This window comes from Melanerpes formicivorus, unplaced genomic scaffold (assembly GCF_026170545.1).
Source record: "Melanerpes formicivorus ecotype bairdi unplaced genomic scaffold, bMelFor1.0.p_v2 SCAF_4, whole genome shotgun sequence".
Lineage (NCBI taxonomy): Eukaryota > Metazoa > Chordata > Aves > Piciformes > Picidae > Melanerpes > Melanerpes formicivorus.
This window is the reverse complement of record NW_027142356.1, coordinates 21,922,497-21,941,162: the sequence shown is the minus strand read 5'-3', so window position 1 is coordinate 21,941,162 and position 18,666 is coordinate 21,922,497. Positions and strand designations below refer to the sequence as shown.

At 41.5% G+C, this 18,666-nt stretch overlaps 1 protein-coding gene across 1 annotated transcript; it reads left to right on the top strand.

Annotated features, from left to right (window-relative positions):
• The first annotated feature begins 7,019 nt into the window (after nt 1–7,019).
• Nucleotides 7,020–13,436, top strand: NPY2R (neuropeptide Y receptor Y2). The gene is made up of 2 exons (XM_068171152.1): nt 7,020–7,077; nt 10,303–13,436. Exon 2 carries the CDS (start codon nt 10,339–10,341, stop codon nt 11,494–11,496), a length of 1,158 nt encoding a protein of 385 aa, XP_068027253.1. The 5' UTR covers nt 7,020–7,077; nt 10,303–10,338; the 3' UTR covers nt 11,497–13,436.
• Nucleotides 13,437–18,666: the final 5,230 nt, after the last annotated feature.

Genomic DNA, 18,666 nt, shown 5'->3' with positions numbered 1-18,666 from the left:
AGCATAAACACGTGTTTTAGGAGGGAATGAACCAAGATCTAAATGGCACCACTTAGAGTAAGTGACTCTCTCCTGACTGCAAAGGAAGTCTAGGACAACTAGCTCAGATGCAAACATTCCCATCATAGATCCTCTCACAGAGCCTCTTAGATGCTTTTACATTTTATGGGGGATCATATATCTCTTATCATTCCCCCGGATGATTGCTCTGCAGCTCACAGGGCAGGCAGATGACTATGAAGAACAGCTGAACTCCAGGTCCAAGTTGCAAAAGCAGTGCTGAAGGAAGAGCTTCTTGCTGAAGGAAGGCTATGCCAGTTGGACATGCTGGGCAAAGGGATTAGCTCTTCAGTGAATGGTTGCAGAATTTCACTGAAGCACAATGGAGGCTTTCAGATGATTTGAAAAAAGTGGGAGCTGACACATTCCTTTGTGTCGAAGCTGGGCAGTATGGATAAGCTGTATGCACAGATGGTGCTCTGGCTGCTGATCTCATAGCTGTGTGCAATCACATAACAGTTAGCCTTCCAAACATGCCAACTCCCTACCCACTTTTTTTCCCAAGCCTCTTCCCATTCCCTCTCCTCCATTCTAAAACACCCCAAGCAATTAAAATGCCATCAATCTCTGGAGCGTGTGGGTGTGAATAAGAGCCAATTACAAAAGAAAACTACGAGTTCATTTAGAAAACCGCCAGTTCAGTTGTGAGTGGGAGGTGCTTTATAGAAGTATCTGAGTGCCTTTTCAACCTTGTGAAGCTAGGATGATAAGCTTAACTTGTTCACAAGCAGTGCCATCAGTCAAAAGTGGGACAGTAAACTTTCACCTGTGGCACCTGTAATGTCAAGTGTCTTGCTAGAGTTTCAGCAAGGAAGGAGATGGAGCAGCTGAACCATTAAACAATTCTGGATCTTAGTGTATGAGTCATGATTACAGTTTGAGAAGCGGACTGCACAGGTTTGCTGCATTTAGCCTAGAACAGATGTCCTTTAGAAGTTCCAAAACTGTGATGGAGTGCACAAAAGTAACAGTAAGTACTTAATTTTTGAAATTACTTGAAGTTATAAGAGCTATCAAAACAATTTCTCAAGGATAAAAAATGTTTACAGATGAAATCCATTACTACAATGCCATGTATTACTACTGAATGGCATTATTCCATAAAATGTCACATAGAGGCACAGAATTACCCTGGATCAAGGCAGTGAGTGGTTTAGCACAGCTTGAAAACTCTGTGTGCTTGTGGAAAAAAAAAATTAACTAAAATAATGTGCTGAAAACTTATGAGAATTCATTGACTTTCAACATGTGGAAAAATACTCACTTGGCTCTTGGCAATTGTATCACTGTCCCATGAACTACAAGTGATAAAATGTCAAATGTCACAGTTCCGTAAGTCACTGAAAATGTGTTTTAATTGAATCTTATATTTAAGCTCACAGCAAACACAGTATGTTTTACACATCAGACAGCACTGTGTTGTACACTCTCAGAAGGTCTATCTTCATTCATGGGTGTCATTATTCAACACAGCAATTTAATCTCTGGCATGTTTTGCTCTCCATACCAATTCTTCCACACATCTCTTCACATCTCTTCTCTACGTGCTAACTATACCAACAGTCAGCTACATCTTAATGTAGGCTGGCTAAGGAAGGGTCAAAAGACGACACATTTCCTTGACCTTAAGAGCAATCTGACAAAGTTCCTTTTTCATGGAAACAGTATCAAATTGTAACAAAACAAACACCAACAAAAAAACAACACACGAACAACCCCCCAATCAAAAAAACCCCAACCAACCAAAACGTAAAAAAAACCCCACAACCCAAAATTAAGCAAACAAAACAGACCAAAACCAACCAACCAAACCAACAATAAAACACAACCCACCAACCAAACCCCAAAAAACTAACATATGGATTATATTTTTTTAAAATAAGATAATTAAAATGTATTTCTGAGCAATACATAGTGAGATGCATGTTCTGTGCCCTCTCTACAGGGAGATGAGAATGCCTGGAAACTTCGCTATTAGTTTTCTACAGTCTAAGAAATGTAACTTGGAGAGGGAAGAGCACATATTAGACAAAGGTTTTCACCTTTCCAGCTTAGTTCTGTTTGTCCCAAAGACAATTATTTCAACACTTCCACAGATTTCAGCAGCATGTTGAAAACTGTGCTTGAAGATCATCGAATTAAGTTTTATGAACACACATAACTTTCTGAAATCTTTACAAGAATAACTTTTCAGCAAAGCAGAGGATGACTGGCATTGCTGCTGGCAATAGCCAATGCTTGTCAGAATTAGAACTAATTGATGTACAAGCCAGCATACAGCAAGCAGATACAGTTGACTCACTTTTGGAAAATTATGTAGAGAGACATTTTTTTTTCCCAGCTACCGGAAGCTGTGGACTGAAGTGTGTATGATATTCAAGCTGTAAGCTGTATGTGAGAATCTATTGTCAATGACGAATGCCCTAAAAATAGAGTAAGCTTGCCTCAGAAACCTCTAAAAGCTCTTTAGAAAGGACATCAAGTGGTTGTATACCGGACTTTCAATACTTTAATGAAGTGTCACTTTCCACATTATGTACTGGAATGCACAGAAATCTCTGTGTTTAGAAAGAAATACAATTAAGTAAAAATAGGATTTTATGAATTTGAAGGAAAAGGCTGCCTCAAATGTGAGTAACAAAACCCACTGTAAAATTCCTTGTAATTTTTAGTCCAATCAAATGTTTGGTTAGCCTTTTTGTATGACAGAAAGTAGATCTTGATGATTCAGTAATTCTGGCTGAGTTCTAGTAATGAAAAGACCACAGAAAACCCTATGAAGAAATGACCATGTCTCTACATATTGGTAAAGAGAATGAATGAGATGGCAATGCAGTCCAGTGAAGCAGCAGACTTTAAAGGGAAATTATATGACTAATTAAAGACTGTATAATAGTTATGTAAGGACAAAAGGCTGTATTAGTGAAAAACTGGGAATGTCTTTTTTCTTGGATGAGCTACTTGACTTTACAGTTTTAACTTTCTTTGAATGACGCAAGTGCATGGCAATATTGCTAGATGCTTTGAGAAGACCAAACCGGAGAACTTAGCACTGCAGCCTTGTCTTATGTGGAAACAGTGCGGAACTCAGTCAGCCTGTGAGCAAGCAGGCAACTGAACTGGGTCTTTTGTGGTATTAGGTCTCTGAACTAGATGCACCAAACTGATTGTTTAACCAGTACTGGCTGTGACATACCATTAGTGAGATGAAGTTGGTACTTAATGCATAGATACCAGTTTCTCACATTCCCGTAGTCATCAACACACTTGTTTATGCATATAGCTATTTCTTATTACTGCATTTGAAAAAAAAGAGAGACAGGTAAAATTGAACCTGTGTCTGAATCTAAACTAAAAGGGAATGAGAATAATTAACGTTTTATACATGTATTCCAAGTTGTTCACAGATCTCTGTAAGTAGAAACTTCATTTTTTAGCTACTTCAACACTTTTGTCCTGGCCTTTTAAGCAAGAAAAATTGATCCTGTATAACTGTATATTATATGATATCCATGTTGGCACTATATAAATGATTCAAGACCCACATTTCTCTCTCTCAAGGTCATGTTTTCAAGCATTATTGTTTTTCTTTGCAATTTATTTTAAAAGACTGTCAGTGTTACGAAGAATTCCTTATAACCTGACTCATTCCAGGACAATCTGCATGATTAAGGACTGGCAGAGTTTGGCTCAAGCGAGTGGCACACAGCACCGCTTTTAAAGGCCAGTGCTCAAGGGGCAGTGGCTTCTCTTAGATTCACTCTTTGCAGTCAACTAAATAAGGGGATAAGAGAGTTGCTGCCTCTTCTTCCTCGCTGATACTCATCAAGCCTAATTTATCACTCTGGTAACCCGATGTTGGACAAAGACTGGCAACTCTTTCTTTGTTCCATGACTGAAACAAAAGCCGTTTTTGCCTCAAGTCTGGGTACTACACGCAGACCTTTCTTTTGCTCCTGAGAACTGGCAAATTCTGAGGATCTGGCAAAAATACTTATTATTTGCTTAATAAGAATTCTGCATTGGATGGAATTTGGCAAGACAATTTTCTAACACTGAAGAGAGTTAAACAGAAAGTCCTGGAGGTAAGCTGTGTATGCTAAATTTCTTACATCCGGCCATATGTCCATAAGTGTGATTTACAGCAGCAGCAACAACATATGTCTAACAGATTATTTTTTTCAATTTGTTAAGCTAAACTATCTGTATTTCACCTTGGTGCATATACATATGGACAGAAAAAGCTCATTTAGAAGTTTGCCTTAAATAGGAAGCTGGGATTTAAAGTTCATGTAGCTCATTTATTTAGTGCAAGCCAACTTACACAGTCTAACTTGCAGTCTATATTTGGACATAGTAAGAGTGCAGTTAGCAGGTTGAGAAGTGACTATTCCCATCTGTTCACTAGTTGTGAGACCACATCTGAAATACTGGGTCTATTTTGGAGTTCCCAGTGCTAGAAAGACATTGACAGACTGGAATAAGTCCAAAAAGGGCCACCAAGATGACTGAGGATAGATCATACAATAGTCAAAGTGGGGCTGAAGGAACTAATTTGTTCAGCCTCAGAGAAGGTTAAAGGGGAATCCTACTGTCCACAACAGGAGAAACATAGGGCTAGGATAAAAGGTATTTGGTAAAAGCAGGAATATGGGAAACTGAGTTGGTACAAAGAAATTCTGTCTTACTGCAAGGGTTGTCAAATCCTGGACTGGCCTGCTCAGTGAGCATAGTGTCTCTCACTTCAAAGATACTCAAAACTGTCATGGACATAGCCTGGGGTAACATGAAAAATCTAGACTTGCTTTGAGTATGATACTGGGTGAGAAGGCTTCTGAAGATTCCATCCAACCAAATGGTTCTGTGATTCGATGACTGGTGTCTCATTGTGGTTTATAGATGGCAATTTAAGTGGACACAAAGAAAAGCATCCACAGTGGCTTTAGAGGTGACCACTCAGCAGTACATTTCAGATTGAACAGCCCATTTGCTATTGCACTCTGTCTGCCCTTGATGTTAGTGTTTTCATGGGCTTTTAGTTCAAGGTGGTGTTTACAGGGTCCTTCACAGCCATTTTTTATGAGCAGCAAAAGATGACTACTGTTTATTAGAACTGCATTTCCATTAAGCATTTCAGTTGTGACTGAACACAGAATCACCATGAAACATTAAATAAAACCTTCTCTCCTTTGCATGAGAAGCCAGTGCCTGTTGGCTAAACAGATCCTAGGAACTTGCATGTCTTTCTCCAGGAATTTGGAAATAAAATTAAGGAACAACTTTTCTTTAGCTATGGGATCCTCAGATGACTTGATCTGAAGATATTGCAAAGATTTGCAGCATTTCACTACACTCTCTGAGACATTAGGAACAGCAAAAAATACATCTTAAGTTAGGAAGATTGTGCCAAGTACAGCACAATAGTAACACCCTGAGATGAGTGAAAGGCCACTGTTAGCTATTTGTAAGAGAAGGAAAAGGAAGAACTGCAGGCTGTTACAGCCATATATTATAGAAGAGCTCTAATTAGTACAGCACATGGCATACATTTATGTCTGAGAGTAAAACAAAAGATAAAGTCTCCATTTAAATTGGGTTGGGAAATGCAATAAACAGGGATAGGATAATTGAAACTCCTGGCTCTTTATTTAGTCATCAAAGAAATCTATTTTGCAAAAAGCTAGGAGCATCCCATTTATAGTCTCAGAAATGCTGAAGAACTAAGAGCAAGGCCTTTCGTAAAGAGATTGCCTGAATTAGTAAAGACCTAAGGCAAGTCTCGAGACATGTTTTTAATTTAAAAAAACAACTGTATATTCTAAGTTATTCCTTGATACTCCATTCACATCCTGTCCTCTGATAAGAGCATAATATTGAGCTATAATGAAAGCAAGTAGCGTTACCTTTGATGGAGGAAGAGATTTTCTTCACAAGCTCTTTTGGCAGGAGTACAGAAGAGGACAGATGAGGTTGCTGATCCTGAAAGTACCTGAAATATTAATGCAAATTTACCCAAGTGATGTAAGGTAAATAAGCATTCCTCTTTGGGATAGCAACTGCTGTCAGGTTTGGGATAAGAACTGCCCAAGCATCAGTGCTGTAGCTACAGAGTAAGCAAAGCATCCTGATTCTTCTTCTTGGGAGCAACAACTAGGGCAGAAGAACCATACAGTGAAACAGGGTCTCCAACTATGCTCTGAGACAACACTCCATTGAACCTCACAATTTACGCCTGGGAGAGCATCAGGCACACAGCAAAATACTAAGTAGAAAGTATTGATGGGTTTAACGAATCTAGACCCTACCAGAAGGGCAGCAGCACTGGCTGGAGATCGTCCTCGGTGAAGCTGGCTGGCATGAGAGATTTTTTGAAAGGTTACTGAATACAGAACCAGCTGAGTTCAGCTCTTGTCTTTACCTTTGCTGCCTTGTAAATAAACATGCAATCTTTTATTTTGCTCTTGACGGAATATGCAAATACTTTATTCATCCTTACACCTGCTCTGGCATCATCCCCATCGTCCTACGAGGAACAGAAAATATGCCTGAGCTGGGGTGCTTGCAACTCAGGATGTCAGCAGCTGTTTGGAGCAAAGGCTTTACACTGCTCCAGGAGGTAGTGTGGGGACAGGGAAAACTAGGAGACAGGGTCAGGCGTGAGGGGTGTACATCAGTTCGGACCTGGCATAATCCCCCTTCCTCTACCCCCCTTTTCACGCTGGCAGCGCTGCCGCTGTTGCCTCGTGAGTGAGCCGCAGCCGATACACCACGACACCACGTCCCGCAGCACCTCTCGCCGCGCCTGGAGCCCAGCGGGTGGAGCCGCGTCCCACCTTCCCTCCCGTCCGCCCGCTGTTACGGCTGCGGTGCCAGCCCCAGGCGGCGGGGCCGGGCCGCCCCGTCCCGCCCCGTCTTGTCCCGCCCCACCGGCATGCAGAGGCCACCGCCTCCAAACTTTCGACGGACCGCAGCGTGCCGCGCCGCTGACCCATCGCCAGGTTGGAAAGAGCCGCCCCGGTGAGTGTGAGAGGGGAGGGCGGCGGCAGGGCTGCTGAGGGACCTGTGCCGTGCCGTGGGAGGAGGGAGCAGCCGCTGCTCCTCTAGGCGGGGAAGCTCGGCTTCTTGCCCTGCTCTGGGAGATCGGCTCCTCTGGCAGCAGCCGCCGGCTGCCGCGCTCGCCTCCCGGGGCGGGAGGGAGGTGAAAATGGGATGGGGGAACCGAAGACCGCGGCTGCCGTGGGGCAGGGGCGGGCCTCCGGCAGCTCCCGGGGACTAGTGCCCTCACCCGGGCAAGGTGCAGGGGGAGCGGGTGGGCAGCGGCGGCATCGAGAGCCGCACTTGCCGCCACCAGCGCCTCCAGCAACCCCAAACCCTTACCCAGCGCACGCACTGCGGTCCTGGTGGAGGTGTTGCTTGCTAATGGCATCGCATCTCCTGCCGTTTTTGCGGTCAGAAGGGGTCTGAACTGTCTGTGGACCTTCCTTTGCCGAAAGTTAGGTGCAATTTGATGCCCGCCCCTGAGGGTCTGACTGCTGGGGGGAGAAAAATGGGAAAAAACCCCGCCGGTGCTGTGCAAATAAATGCTATCAGCTGGAGAATTTATACAAAAAGGGAAAAAAAAAAAAGGCAGAAAAAGTTCCATAAATAGTATCTGAGTTAGGTGCAATTTGATGCCTTCTCTTGAGAGTCTGACTGCTGGGGTTAAAAAAATGGGAAAAAAACCAAAACAAAACAGGGAAAACCTCTCCGGTGCTGTGCAGTATGCTAGGTGTGCAGATAAAGGCTATCAGCTGAAGAGTTTTTACCAAAAAGAGCGGAAAGAGTCCCATAAACAGTATCTGAGTTCTCAAACGCCATGTCATTTCCCACCACCCCATCAGCTGAAAGCCCACTTTGGGCTTTGCCCATTTAACTGTCCCACCAACGGTGTCAGATTTGTCCGATGTATTTCATAGCGTGATGACACACCAACTCATTGCTGCCTGAAACCCTACTCGTCCATTCTCCCTCCCTCATCTTTACCCTATTGACACGACCAAAACACCTTTCATCAGCTCAAACAGGGCAGTAACAAATAAAATAGAAGTGACAGAACAAAAGAAGGCTTTGATTAAAATAAATAAATAAATAAATAAATAAATAAATAAATAAAATGGTTGGAAATAGATTTCGGTAGAACAGCAGGGACTAGAGAGCCAAGTGGAAGTATTTTGGGGAAGAAAGGGATGCTACATTCTTTAAGCTCTATTCTCCTGCCTTGATTTATGGCAAAGAAGGGGGGGGGGAAAGTGCACTATGCCTTGCCTCTTACCCTTCTACTATAATGTGTAAATATGACGTGCTCTTATTTTGCACTGAGAAAAATTACAAGATTTTGGAGCACCTGATAGTCCTGGGATCTCACCAAATCTCTAATAATATATGCAAGCATAATCCTTCGATGTAGGCACAGAGGTTTAAGGCAAAAGCTCAGCAGAGTTGTGAACTTCGTCATAGCCTTGACCATGCAAATTGTGGTGGGTCTTTTTCCATTTTTAACTAAAGGAGTATTGAAGAATCCCTTCCTGCCAGCCATGCTTAACCTGGTAGTTGATAACTGATTATATTAGTAAAATCTGCAGGGTGAGAGAGTGTGAATAGCTGGCACATCACGGCTAGGTGTCTTGTGATGTTTCACATGTCAGGCTTAAACTGTTAATTGTACAGTAAATGCAAACTAAATAGTGTATCATAATTGTAACCAGCTGTGGAAAAAACACATTTCAGTTCATGCTTTTGCAAAAAGAGCTTGCAGTGAGAATTTTTTTTGGGTATTGTGTAGGACGCAAGTAAACACAAAGGGCTCAGTCGCCTGCTGGTGGACAGGATTTGTCAGTATAGAAAATTACACCTAAGGGTGACACTGACAGATAGTTAATGGGGATGCATGTAGGGATGAAAATCTACAATGAAGTGAATCTGATTGTTAAAAAAAAAAAAAAAGTTAAAAAAGCCATGTGAAACTGAAAGCATCAATGGCTATGTTATTTAGGCAGATCTGAATTTAAGCTGGGCTAAGCTATGTGAAATACCCAATGGCATGAAAGTGACATTTCTTCTCTACTCTAGCTTTCCTTATGGAATGCATGAGTGGTGAAGTAAAGTGTAACTCAACTTTGGCTTTCCCCTCAGTGGTAAACGGTGGTGAGCAGTGCATTTTCTTTGTGCGCTGGCTGTTTCTTAGTGTTTTCCCCAGTCAAGCCATGGAGTCCCCAGGTGCAGGTGCACGGTGCTCACTTAGCATGCCACCCACGGTCTGGCCAGTTGGCATGGGGACATGCATGTGTTACATTGGAGTGAAGTCCAAGGCAGCAAATAACTGTAGAGCATCCATGTATCCAACTGTGCCTACTGAAGTTTTAGGGCAGCATAGAATTTGGCAACAGAAGGGAAGGCAACAGAATGTGATTTTGATGCCAGTGGTGAAATTCTTACTGACATCAGCAGGGGAATGATTTGTTCCTCTCTCTGACTGCAGTCATAAATAAATCTGTGATTGGCAGCCTTCAAGGAGCTGTGTTTTCTCAAACATTACACAGAAAGGAAATACTATATATAACTGACTTTTAATTGTTTCTTAAGTTGATTTCAGCATGAATAGGTTACACAGTCATTTCAGAGAAACACTATTATTTCAGTTCTGTTAGAGTGGTGTTTTTGCTTGCCTTGTGGCACAAACTTTCCTAAAAGAAAGTTTCTTAAAGATGTCAGCAATTAGTTCTCTGGTATTAAGGAATGGCATAAACCTATAATAATCAAATAAGTATTTAATGGAAACACTTCCCATTAAGGAAAAGCTGGAAGATTATTATGCTAATAAAGTCTGGGTGGTGCCATTCCCTGTAGAATTCCCAAAGGTATTAATGGAAATTTTATGCTAAATCGGCGGTGGTTTTAGGTATTGGATTGTGGAAAGCGATATGCTGCCCAGCAGGATCTTAATCCTCTGCATTTACTCAGGCAAACTTTGTCTTTGAAATCTGTCCCAATTTTCAGCAGGAGTCATGCCTGAATAATATTGCAGGATCAGGCTTCATATGTAAGTGCAACAGAATTCAAATATATTAAGACAGATCTTCTCTTAATCCTGCAATGTAGAATGTGGGTTAGAAGAGGAAAGAGCTGTAGCTTTAGCTCATTACTTTTTGTCTTAGCCACTGCGTACTGACTTCTCCACATATTCTTGTACTATTTCTTTTCCAGGGACAGCTCTGTTGCTTACACCAGGCTGCTGCAAGGATGGGGCCCCTAGAAGCAGCAGGAGAAGAAAACCAGACAGATGAAATGAAAATGGAGCTGTTCACCAAGCTGCACTTGCCAAGATACACTACACCACTCAACGAATTGGCTCTGGACCCTAAACCAGAACTGAAGGACAGTACAACACTAGTTGAAGTACAAATAATCCTGATCTTTGCTTACTGCTCCATCATCTTGCTGGGAGTGATTGGAAACTCTCTTGTGATCCATGTGGTCATCAAGTTCAAAAGCATGCGCACAGTGACTAACTTCTTTATTGCCAACCTGGCTGTGGCTGACCTGCTGGTGAATACATTATGTCTGCCCTTCACATTGGTTTACACACTGCTGGGAGAATGGAAGCTGGGCCCAGTCTTGTGCCACCTGGTGCCTTATGCCCAGGCCCTTGCTGTGCATGTGTCTACTGTTACTTTGACTGTGATTGCTTTGGATCGGCATCGCTGTATTGTCTACCACTTGGAAAGCAAAATCTCTAAGCGGATCAGCTTCCTGATTATAGGAGTTGCCTGGGCAGTCAGTGCCCTGTTGGCAAGCCCTCTGGCCATCTTCCGTGAGTACTCGCTGATTGAGATAATTCCTGACTTCAAGATTGTGGTGTGCTCTGAGAAGTGGCCAGGGGAGGGACAACTCAACTATGGCACCATCTACAGCATCTCCATGCTCCTTATCCAGTATGTGCTGCCTCTGGCAGTCATCTCCTATGCCTACACCCGTATTTGGACCAAGCTCAAGAACCACGTTAGTCCTGGGGCAGGGAATGACCATTACCACCACCGGCGGCGGAAAACCACCAAGATGCTGGTGTGTGTGGTTGTGGTGTTTGCCGTCAGTTGGCTGCCATTTCACACTTTCCAACTAGTCAGTGACATTGACAGTCAGGTATTAGACCTGAAAGAGTACAAACTGATCTACACAGTGTTTCATGTCATTGCCATGTGCTCAACATTTGCTAACCCCCTTCTCTATGGCTGGATGAATAGTAACTACAGGACGGCCTTCCTCACGGCCTTCCAGTGTGAACAGCGTCTGGACTCCATCCACCCTGAAGTATCATCAGCTTTCAAACCCGGGAAGAAACTAGAAGTAAAGAGGATTCAATTCCCAGGCGACTCTTTCACACAACCTACCAATGTCTAAGATATCTGAATTAAAAGAAGGAAGGAATATGTTGTGGGCAAAGGGATACATCCATTTTGACACATGCGTTTTTAATGCATAGTTTTAGTCATAAAAGGTGAAAGAAAAATAGTAGGAAAGTCAGGGAAGGTGGGATAATTTGGTGGTAGTCAATTGGCTTCAGGAGTATGTAACTATACAACTGCAAGGACATAAAAGGTTGATGCTGTTTATGGCTGTCTCTAAGAGGGCGGGTGAGAGACACTGCCATCCCTCCTGTTTATTCCTATGAAGTCTAAATGACAAAGGCAGAGTTTACTGGCTTTGCTATAAGATTTGCAGTGCTGATTTGTAGCACAGGAGTACTGATGGTGGGAGCGGGTCATTTTTACTTTGGATATGGAGATCAGGGAGAGCAGGAGTCTGCCAGAAGAATGAAGGCTGTGGGAGGGCAATGGGCTGTCCTGTTTAAAATTTGAACTTTTTGGACCCCTTCTCTCCCACAGGCATCTTTTACAAAGATAAGAGAATTAAGAACAGAAATATGTTACTGGGCTTTGGCTTGTAGTGAAATACTTCAAACCAGAGTATTTGAAATGGATTTGGGAAAAACCCAAACCAAACCCCCCACCCAAAGAACAGATTCAATGTGAAGAAAGGTCAAGTTTCTACATAAAATGAAATGTGGGGTTTGATCAGTCAAATGGGGTAAAAAGTCAGTTCTTAAGAGCCAGCTGTGTTTATGCTGGTGAGAAAATCACAAACTGTGACCTGATCAGTCATTCCCTGCAGATTCTTACCTTTCATTCTGCACTGGTAACAGCTCACAAATGCAGTGCTTTAAAGTGGCATTTGAGGGCAGGGTATGCAGGCTCAGGTCTTCTGTAAGCCTTTCATAAACTGCCAATATTTTAATTTTCAGGGCTTGCTTAAATGTCTGATGTGTTATTAACTCCACAGGTTTTGAATTGTTGCTGCTTTCTCCATGGATAATAAAACAGCAGATAATTTTGATCCTCTGGAAAGGCTGCTACATGGTAATGTGCTTTTCCTTGTTGTGCTTTTATGTCACGCACTCATCTCATCTTGGAGCTTTTTCCATCTTTAGCCTTTGTAAAAATTAAGAACATTTGAATGACTGTAATCTAATAACAGTATGCTAGGTTTATGTGATAACTTATCAGTTATTCTGCATGCTGTAGTTAATAGTTAAATTCCCTTTTTGCTCAGGTATAAAATTTTAATCTGTTTACTCTGTTGTACACAGCAATGTTCAACTCTTCTGTGTCTTTATTTAGCCTCTGAACTTGTTAAAGAGACTGAGAAATTTTCAATCTGTGTTTATTCCAAGCTGCCCTGTTGTTTATCTACAATAAAAATAAGCATGGTACTTTCACTTGGAGTCACTCTCTACCTAAAGTCGTCTTGCTCTCTCTTACAAATTAAAACAAAACAAAACAAAAACCAAACAACAAAATTCCAGTACTGAAGTGTTACCAGATTTTTATCCAGTGGAGAAATTCATCTTTGTATATGCATTATTTGATACCATCCTCTAAATATCTATGAAAATATTTGGACTTGGATTTTCATGAACAGAGAAGAGAGGTCTAGAGAATTAGTTAGTGTTTATTCAAGCAAGAAAATGTATCCATCATTCTTAAATAGTTTTACAAAAATAGGTTCTCAGCCATGTTGAGGGCACGATATTGGCCACAAGTTATTTTTGTCTGACTATTAATAGTATTCAAAATTTAAGCACAAAACTGTTATGGGTGAGGAAGGATTACAGAATTGTGCAATTATTATGGACATCAATCATATGTATCAGTTACAGTTGACTCTGAGTCCTTCATCAAGAGTATTATTGCCATAAATACCCTCCTTTATTTTAAAAGCAGATGATTTAAAACTTCTATTTCAACTCCTTTAAGCCTGTTAGCGTGTAGTGTATAGACAGTTTTGAAGTGACCATGACTGTGTGTTCTAAAGCTACTGGGCTAATTATCCCTAATTTTAAGTCTGCTTTATGTCATACTGTATAAAAGTGATTAATTGCAAACTATCTTTCAGTCTATAGTTATTTTACTGCTTCCTGAGCATTTTCTGCAGCCATCATGTTGAACCCAAGTCAGTGCACTGACTTACGGTGTTGCTTTTTCTCTCTGCTCTGTGGAGGTGGTGTCTGGGTCAGTACCCACTTCAGAGTCACAAATCTCCCTGCAATGTCCCACTGCAGGGTGTGGATTTTACTGCTGCCTCTTGAAGACAGGATATGGAAGCAGCAGCGTGCACAACCTGCTTAGTTGCTGCTTGAGGCTTGACTTCTGGATGAACGCAGCTATGCACTTTAGTATCCCTTAATGTTGTAAGAAAACTAGGTGCTTTCCTCACTAAAAGCACTGAAGTAGCAACATCCTTCAGAATTGCCCCAAATCCCAGCTGTCAGAAGAATGTGGAAACAGCAGGGTTTGTCCCCATTTCTCCTAAGGAAGGCTCTAACTACTGCACTGAGAAGCCTGCAGGGGAGCCGCTGCACTGCCTGAAATAGGAACTGGAATCCAGGTTTCCCCATTCACCTGTTAGTGCTTTAATTAGTTTTTTGAAAAGCATTCTATTCTCTTTTTTAACGTTGAATAGGTACAAGTTTTATACAAAGCCAAAGCACACCAGCAGCAACCCTCATTAAGAATTTGCAAGTACATGGTGGACAACCCAAAATTAAATGCCACTGCTGATTCAGGGCAAGAGTTTGAACAAACACACCTCAGGGTAGGTCAGAGCTGTGCAAAAGCTGTTTGATAAGGTTTTTATTGGAAATAATTGTTGCCCCACAGTTGGCATGACCATATCTTGTATAAAATGTGTAATGGACATACATACATTTACAAAATATTGATAACAAGTTAGATAACACTAATAGTAATAACAAAGGAAAATATTATCTGCATTTTATCTGACAGACCACAAAAGAACCACTGGATTCCCAGATTAGTATAATCCATTTCCTTGCTTCATAGTTTTTAAACTCCCTTAGGGATTTTTCTTATATTAATCCAGATAATAACCATAAAGGATTAATTTTGTCTTTGAATCCCTGGGTTATTTACCTGGTTCTGTCATTATAAATGCCACTCCACAACAAAGGAGCTGCTTTGTGCCAGGTTCTTTGCCCTATGAATCTAGGAGATTTATGTAAATCTATGCAAGGTTATTGTAACTGAAAAATCATGGTTTAAATATACTGCAGTATAAATGCTTATTTATGCAATTGACAGTGATTTTCATATCTCAATTATTATTTTAATATTATTTTAAAATAAAATGAACACAAGGGTAGCAAGAAAATCTGAAGCTGCCTAAACTGGAGAAATAAGTCAGAGGATGAGTGGCTACATGAGGAAGCATGAAAGAGCACAAGAGTGGGGCTAGTGAGAATGTGATTGATTTATAGATTTTCCTTCTTCCCTTAGACTGAGAAGTGAGAGAAGCGTGTTCAAATTAAACCAAGGGAAATGAAGACACAGATCAATTATATGCATAAGGGAGAGTGTTGCCCAGAGAAACTGAGGACCTTTGAGGAGAAATTCCTGTGATTATTTGATCTTTAAAATTCACATCATATTCTCAAGCAAATAAACATGTTTGTATACATTATTTCACCTAAATGCAGTATGGGAAAACCAATTCTGTGCTCATAATGTATGAGAAGTGATGGATGTGTTATTAATTCTGGCTGGTACATGGAGTGAATAGCACATAGCTACTCCTTATAAGCTCATTTCAGATGGGATATATGAAAAAATGGGTGCTTGGCTTGAAATCTTTCACCTATCAGACTTCACCGAACTCTAGAAGGAAAAGAGCTTCAATCTATAAAACTTACAGACTGTGGAACTACTTATCTAATGATGGAGTCACAATTTAGCTTGAAAAAAACATTTTTTTTTTTTCAATATTGAATAAGACAGACAGACTGCAGTTTGCCTCTTGGATCCAGAGCTGAATTTGCACAACTGGAGTTTACATGAAATAGACTTTGATTTGTATACTTCACAACTCTCACAATCTTAACCCTGCTATACAGGTTATTTTCAACAGTAGAATCTATGCTTACAGATGCATAAGGCCAAACTATTTCTATTCCTTCAAGGCTACACAGAAGAAATAGAAGTCTAAGGCAATTGTCTTATTTACTCTTATCCTCCAAAATTGTATTCAATTAGATATTAAAGTTTGGTGGCAGCACTGTGACTTTTTAATTTATTTAAAGTAAGGAAGCTGGTGAAACAGCAAGCTTTGCTCTCATTGTACACTAGCTCAGCACAAGCCTGTCTTAGCACGGCCAAAGTTACACAACCATCTGCCACTGAAAAAAACCTGAAGATATGAGCTGAGGTAGAGAGACCTTTTCCCAGAGGGCTAAGGGAATAATTTTTTTCCATGCTTCATATCTCTGTTTATGCTGCTGTGAGGACAATGTACATTGCATTTGGCAGTGTTTCATTGAGTTACACTCTGATGTGGATTACTCCAGAGTGTAATCATGTAAGTGCCGCATGTCTACTGCCACTCAAGTTCAGGGCAGTCCAGCTTGCAGAGCTCTAAGATAGCTGACAGTAAGTGTCCACAGATGCCCTTTTAGTGAGGGCATGAAAGGTATTTACTGGCACAGGGAGAGCTAAGATAGCTGTAGGTGAGTAAGTCTGGTCTGATGACACTGTAGTTGTAGCAGACTTCCCCTCAGGGTGGCTCATCCTGTGTGTCGTAGTGTTAGACTGAGGTTTGATCTGGTACCTTTTGCTGTCTCCAGTACTGACATGCCCTAAAGCACCAAAAGCTGACGGCTACTTTGTAATCATAACTAAAACAAGTGCTTGCAGACTCCACCACCTCGTAGGTGCATTTTTTTTCCCTGCACCGCCGTCAGCTGGACTGCTCATATCAGAACTGAAGTGGCAGGGAGATCTTCCTGGAAGAATACTTTACATGTAAGTGATCATGCTCTCATGATTACAGTACAAGTACTGTACTAACTGGCTAACAGGTGATTATGCCAAAATCTAAATACTTTAAAAGAGAACTGGATGCAGCTGTGGTGGGGTTGGAGTGTGCAGCAGCACAACCTCTCCTCCAGTGCTGCAGCATGAAGCAGATACTGCTTTAGGCATTGCTGATTGGGCGGGACAGAACAAACTTCCTTCCCCAGAAGAGCCACCTCAGTTTGAAACGCAGTGTTCCACAGTCCAGTTTCTGCCATGGGGTTGAACTCCTGGTTGGGAACAGGTGATTTATCCAGCTCACACAGTCCCTGGAACATCCTGATGAATTCCCACTTTTGCATAAAAATGTTGTGATACGAAAAGTAGACAGAACACATTTTACAGTTTGCAACCTGATCATCTTTATCTCAAACAAAGGAGCTAATGATTTCCTTGCATTTGATGTCTTATTTGATGGTGTAAAGGATGGTATAGAGGACTTGGAAACTGTAAAGGACCAGAAAACTGTAAAGGACCAAGAAAAAATAGTGGAACATTTCCTGAGCATGGGCATCTATGCCTGCTTGCACTGAACTACACAGGAGTTTCTTGTATTTGCAGGCATACTTGAGTTTTAAAGCACTTTAACTTCTGGCTGATTATTTTGAAATTAGACCACAAAACAGGTCTGTAAAAATTTACTTAGGACTTTTTTCTTTTTTTTTTTTTTTTTTTTTTTTTTTTTTCCCACCAGACAAATTCAGCAAGAAGTATAACTCCAACAAATCACATTATTAAATCCAGTTGTTTTTTTCCTAAAGGAAATGTTTACTAGCCTTATGAAATGTGCTATTTGTGGAGATAAATGTGTCTGATCAAGCTTCCAACTTAGTTATTGGAATAATACTGAGGGAAACAGCTAAGATCCCTTAAGAAATTACTTCATCAATACTGATTTTAAATGCATGGGCTCTATTTCACCCCAATTTTTTCTTCTAGAGCTATTGAAACCCTTAGCGAAAGAGAAGGAAAATCGCTATCCCTGTACTGGAGATGGGAAAACCAGGGCACAGACAAGTAAAAGGATTGCTGGGTGTCATGTGGTCCACACTCATTGCCTGTGGCAGTGCCTCTGTGTGGGTACATCTTGCTATGCCAGATGGCTAGAGCTGAAGGCTTCCACAGTCTCTGTAGAAGCAGGTTGGGAGTCCCTCCGATTACTATTATTTTGCTAAACAAAACAAGAATATAAAGTGAAGCTGAACAGTATGCTGCCGATAGTCCACACCACTGAATTAGCATGCTCCTTGGCACTGTTTTGAACTCTGCCAACTAGTATTCTCTCAGAGAGACTTTATGCACATGCAGAACAGGCTGTTCATGGCAGATCATGTGGCCAAGACTGCTTTGGTTCTCTCTCCTTCAGCAGTGTCCTGTCACAGACAGTGACAGGACCTCAAACAGGTGCTCAGTGTCACCTCTGAGCATATAGCACGCGCCAGTGGGTTCACGCTATGAAAACTCTTCACTGATGGGCTGCAATATGTCTTTTCCAATTTCAAAAGTCTTTTGAAAATAAGTTTGAGGGATAAAGGGATACCACACAAGGCACAAAGGAGACTTAAGACTAAAACCCACAGAATTTGTAGGAGAGCTACTACTGATATACATTATGTGACCACAGGGCCAGAAGAACAGTGCACTGCCGCATTCTATTGAGCTATAGCTTCTGTGTTTGAATTTCATTGTGTGGTGAAGGAGGGTCTCCATCCATATACTAAGGATAAGCCAAAGTGTAGGCAGCAAAGATTTTCCTACTCAAACATCAATCTAATTTAGTAGTATAGTTGTGGTGGTTGTGAATAGCAAAGGTGATACTAGAATACTGTCATTCTCTGACAGCAAAAAAGGTTAAATTCCCAATGTGCCCTTGAGGCCAAGAAGGCCAGTGGAATCCTGGGGAGTATTAAAATGGGAGTGGTTAGTAGGTCAAGAGAGATTCTCTTCCCCCTCTGCTCTGCCCTGGTGAGCCACCTCTGGAATATTGTGTCCAGTTCTTAGCCTCTCAGTTCAAGAAGGACCTCAGTAAACTGCTTGAAAGAGTCCAGTGCAGAGCCACAAAGATGATGAAGGACATGGAACATCTCCCCTATAAGGAAAGGCTGAGGGAGTTGGGTCTCTTCAGCTCAGAGGACACTGAGAAGTGACT

Excerpts from the sequence above, each read along its gene's own strand:
- NPY2R (XM_068171152.1), top strand. The coding sequence starts at position 10,339 with ATGGGGCCCCTAGAAGCAGCAGGAGAAGAAAACCAGACAGATGAAATG.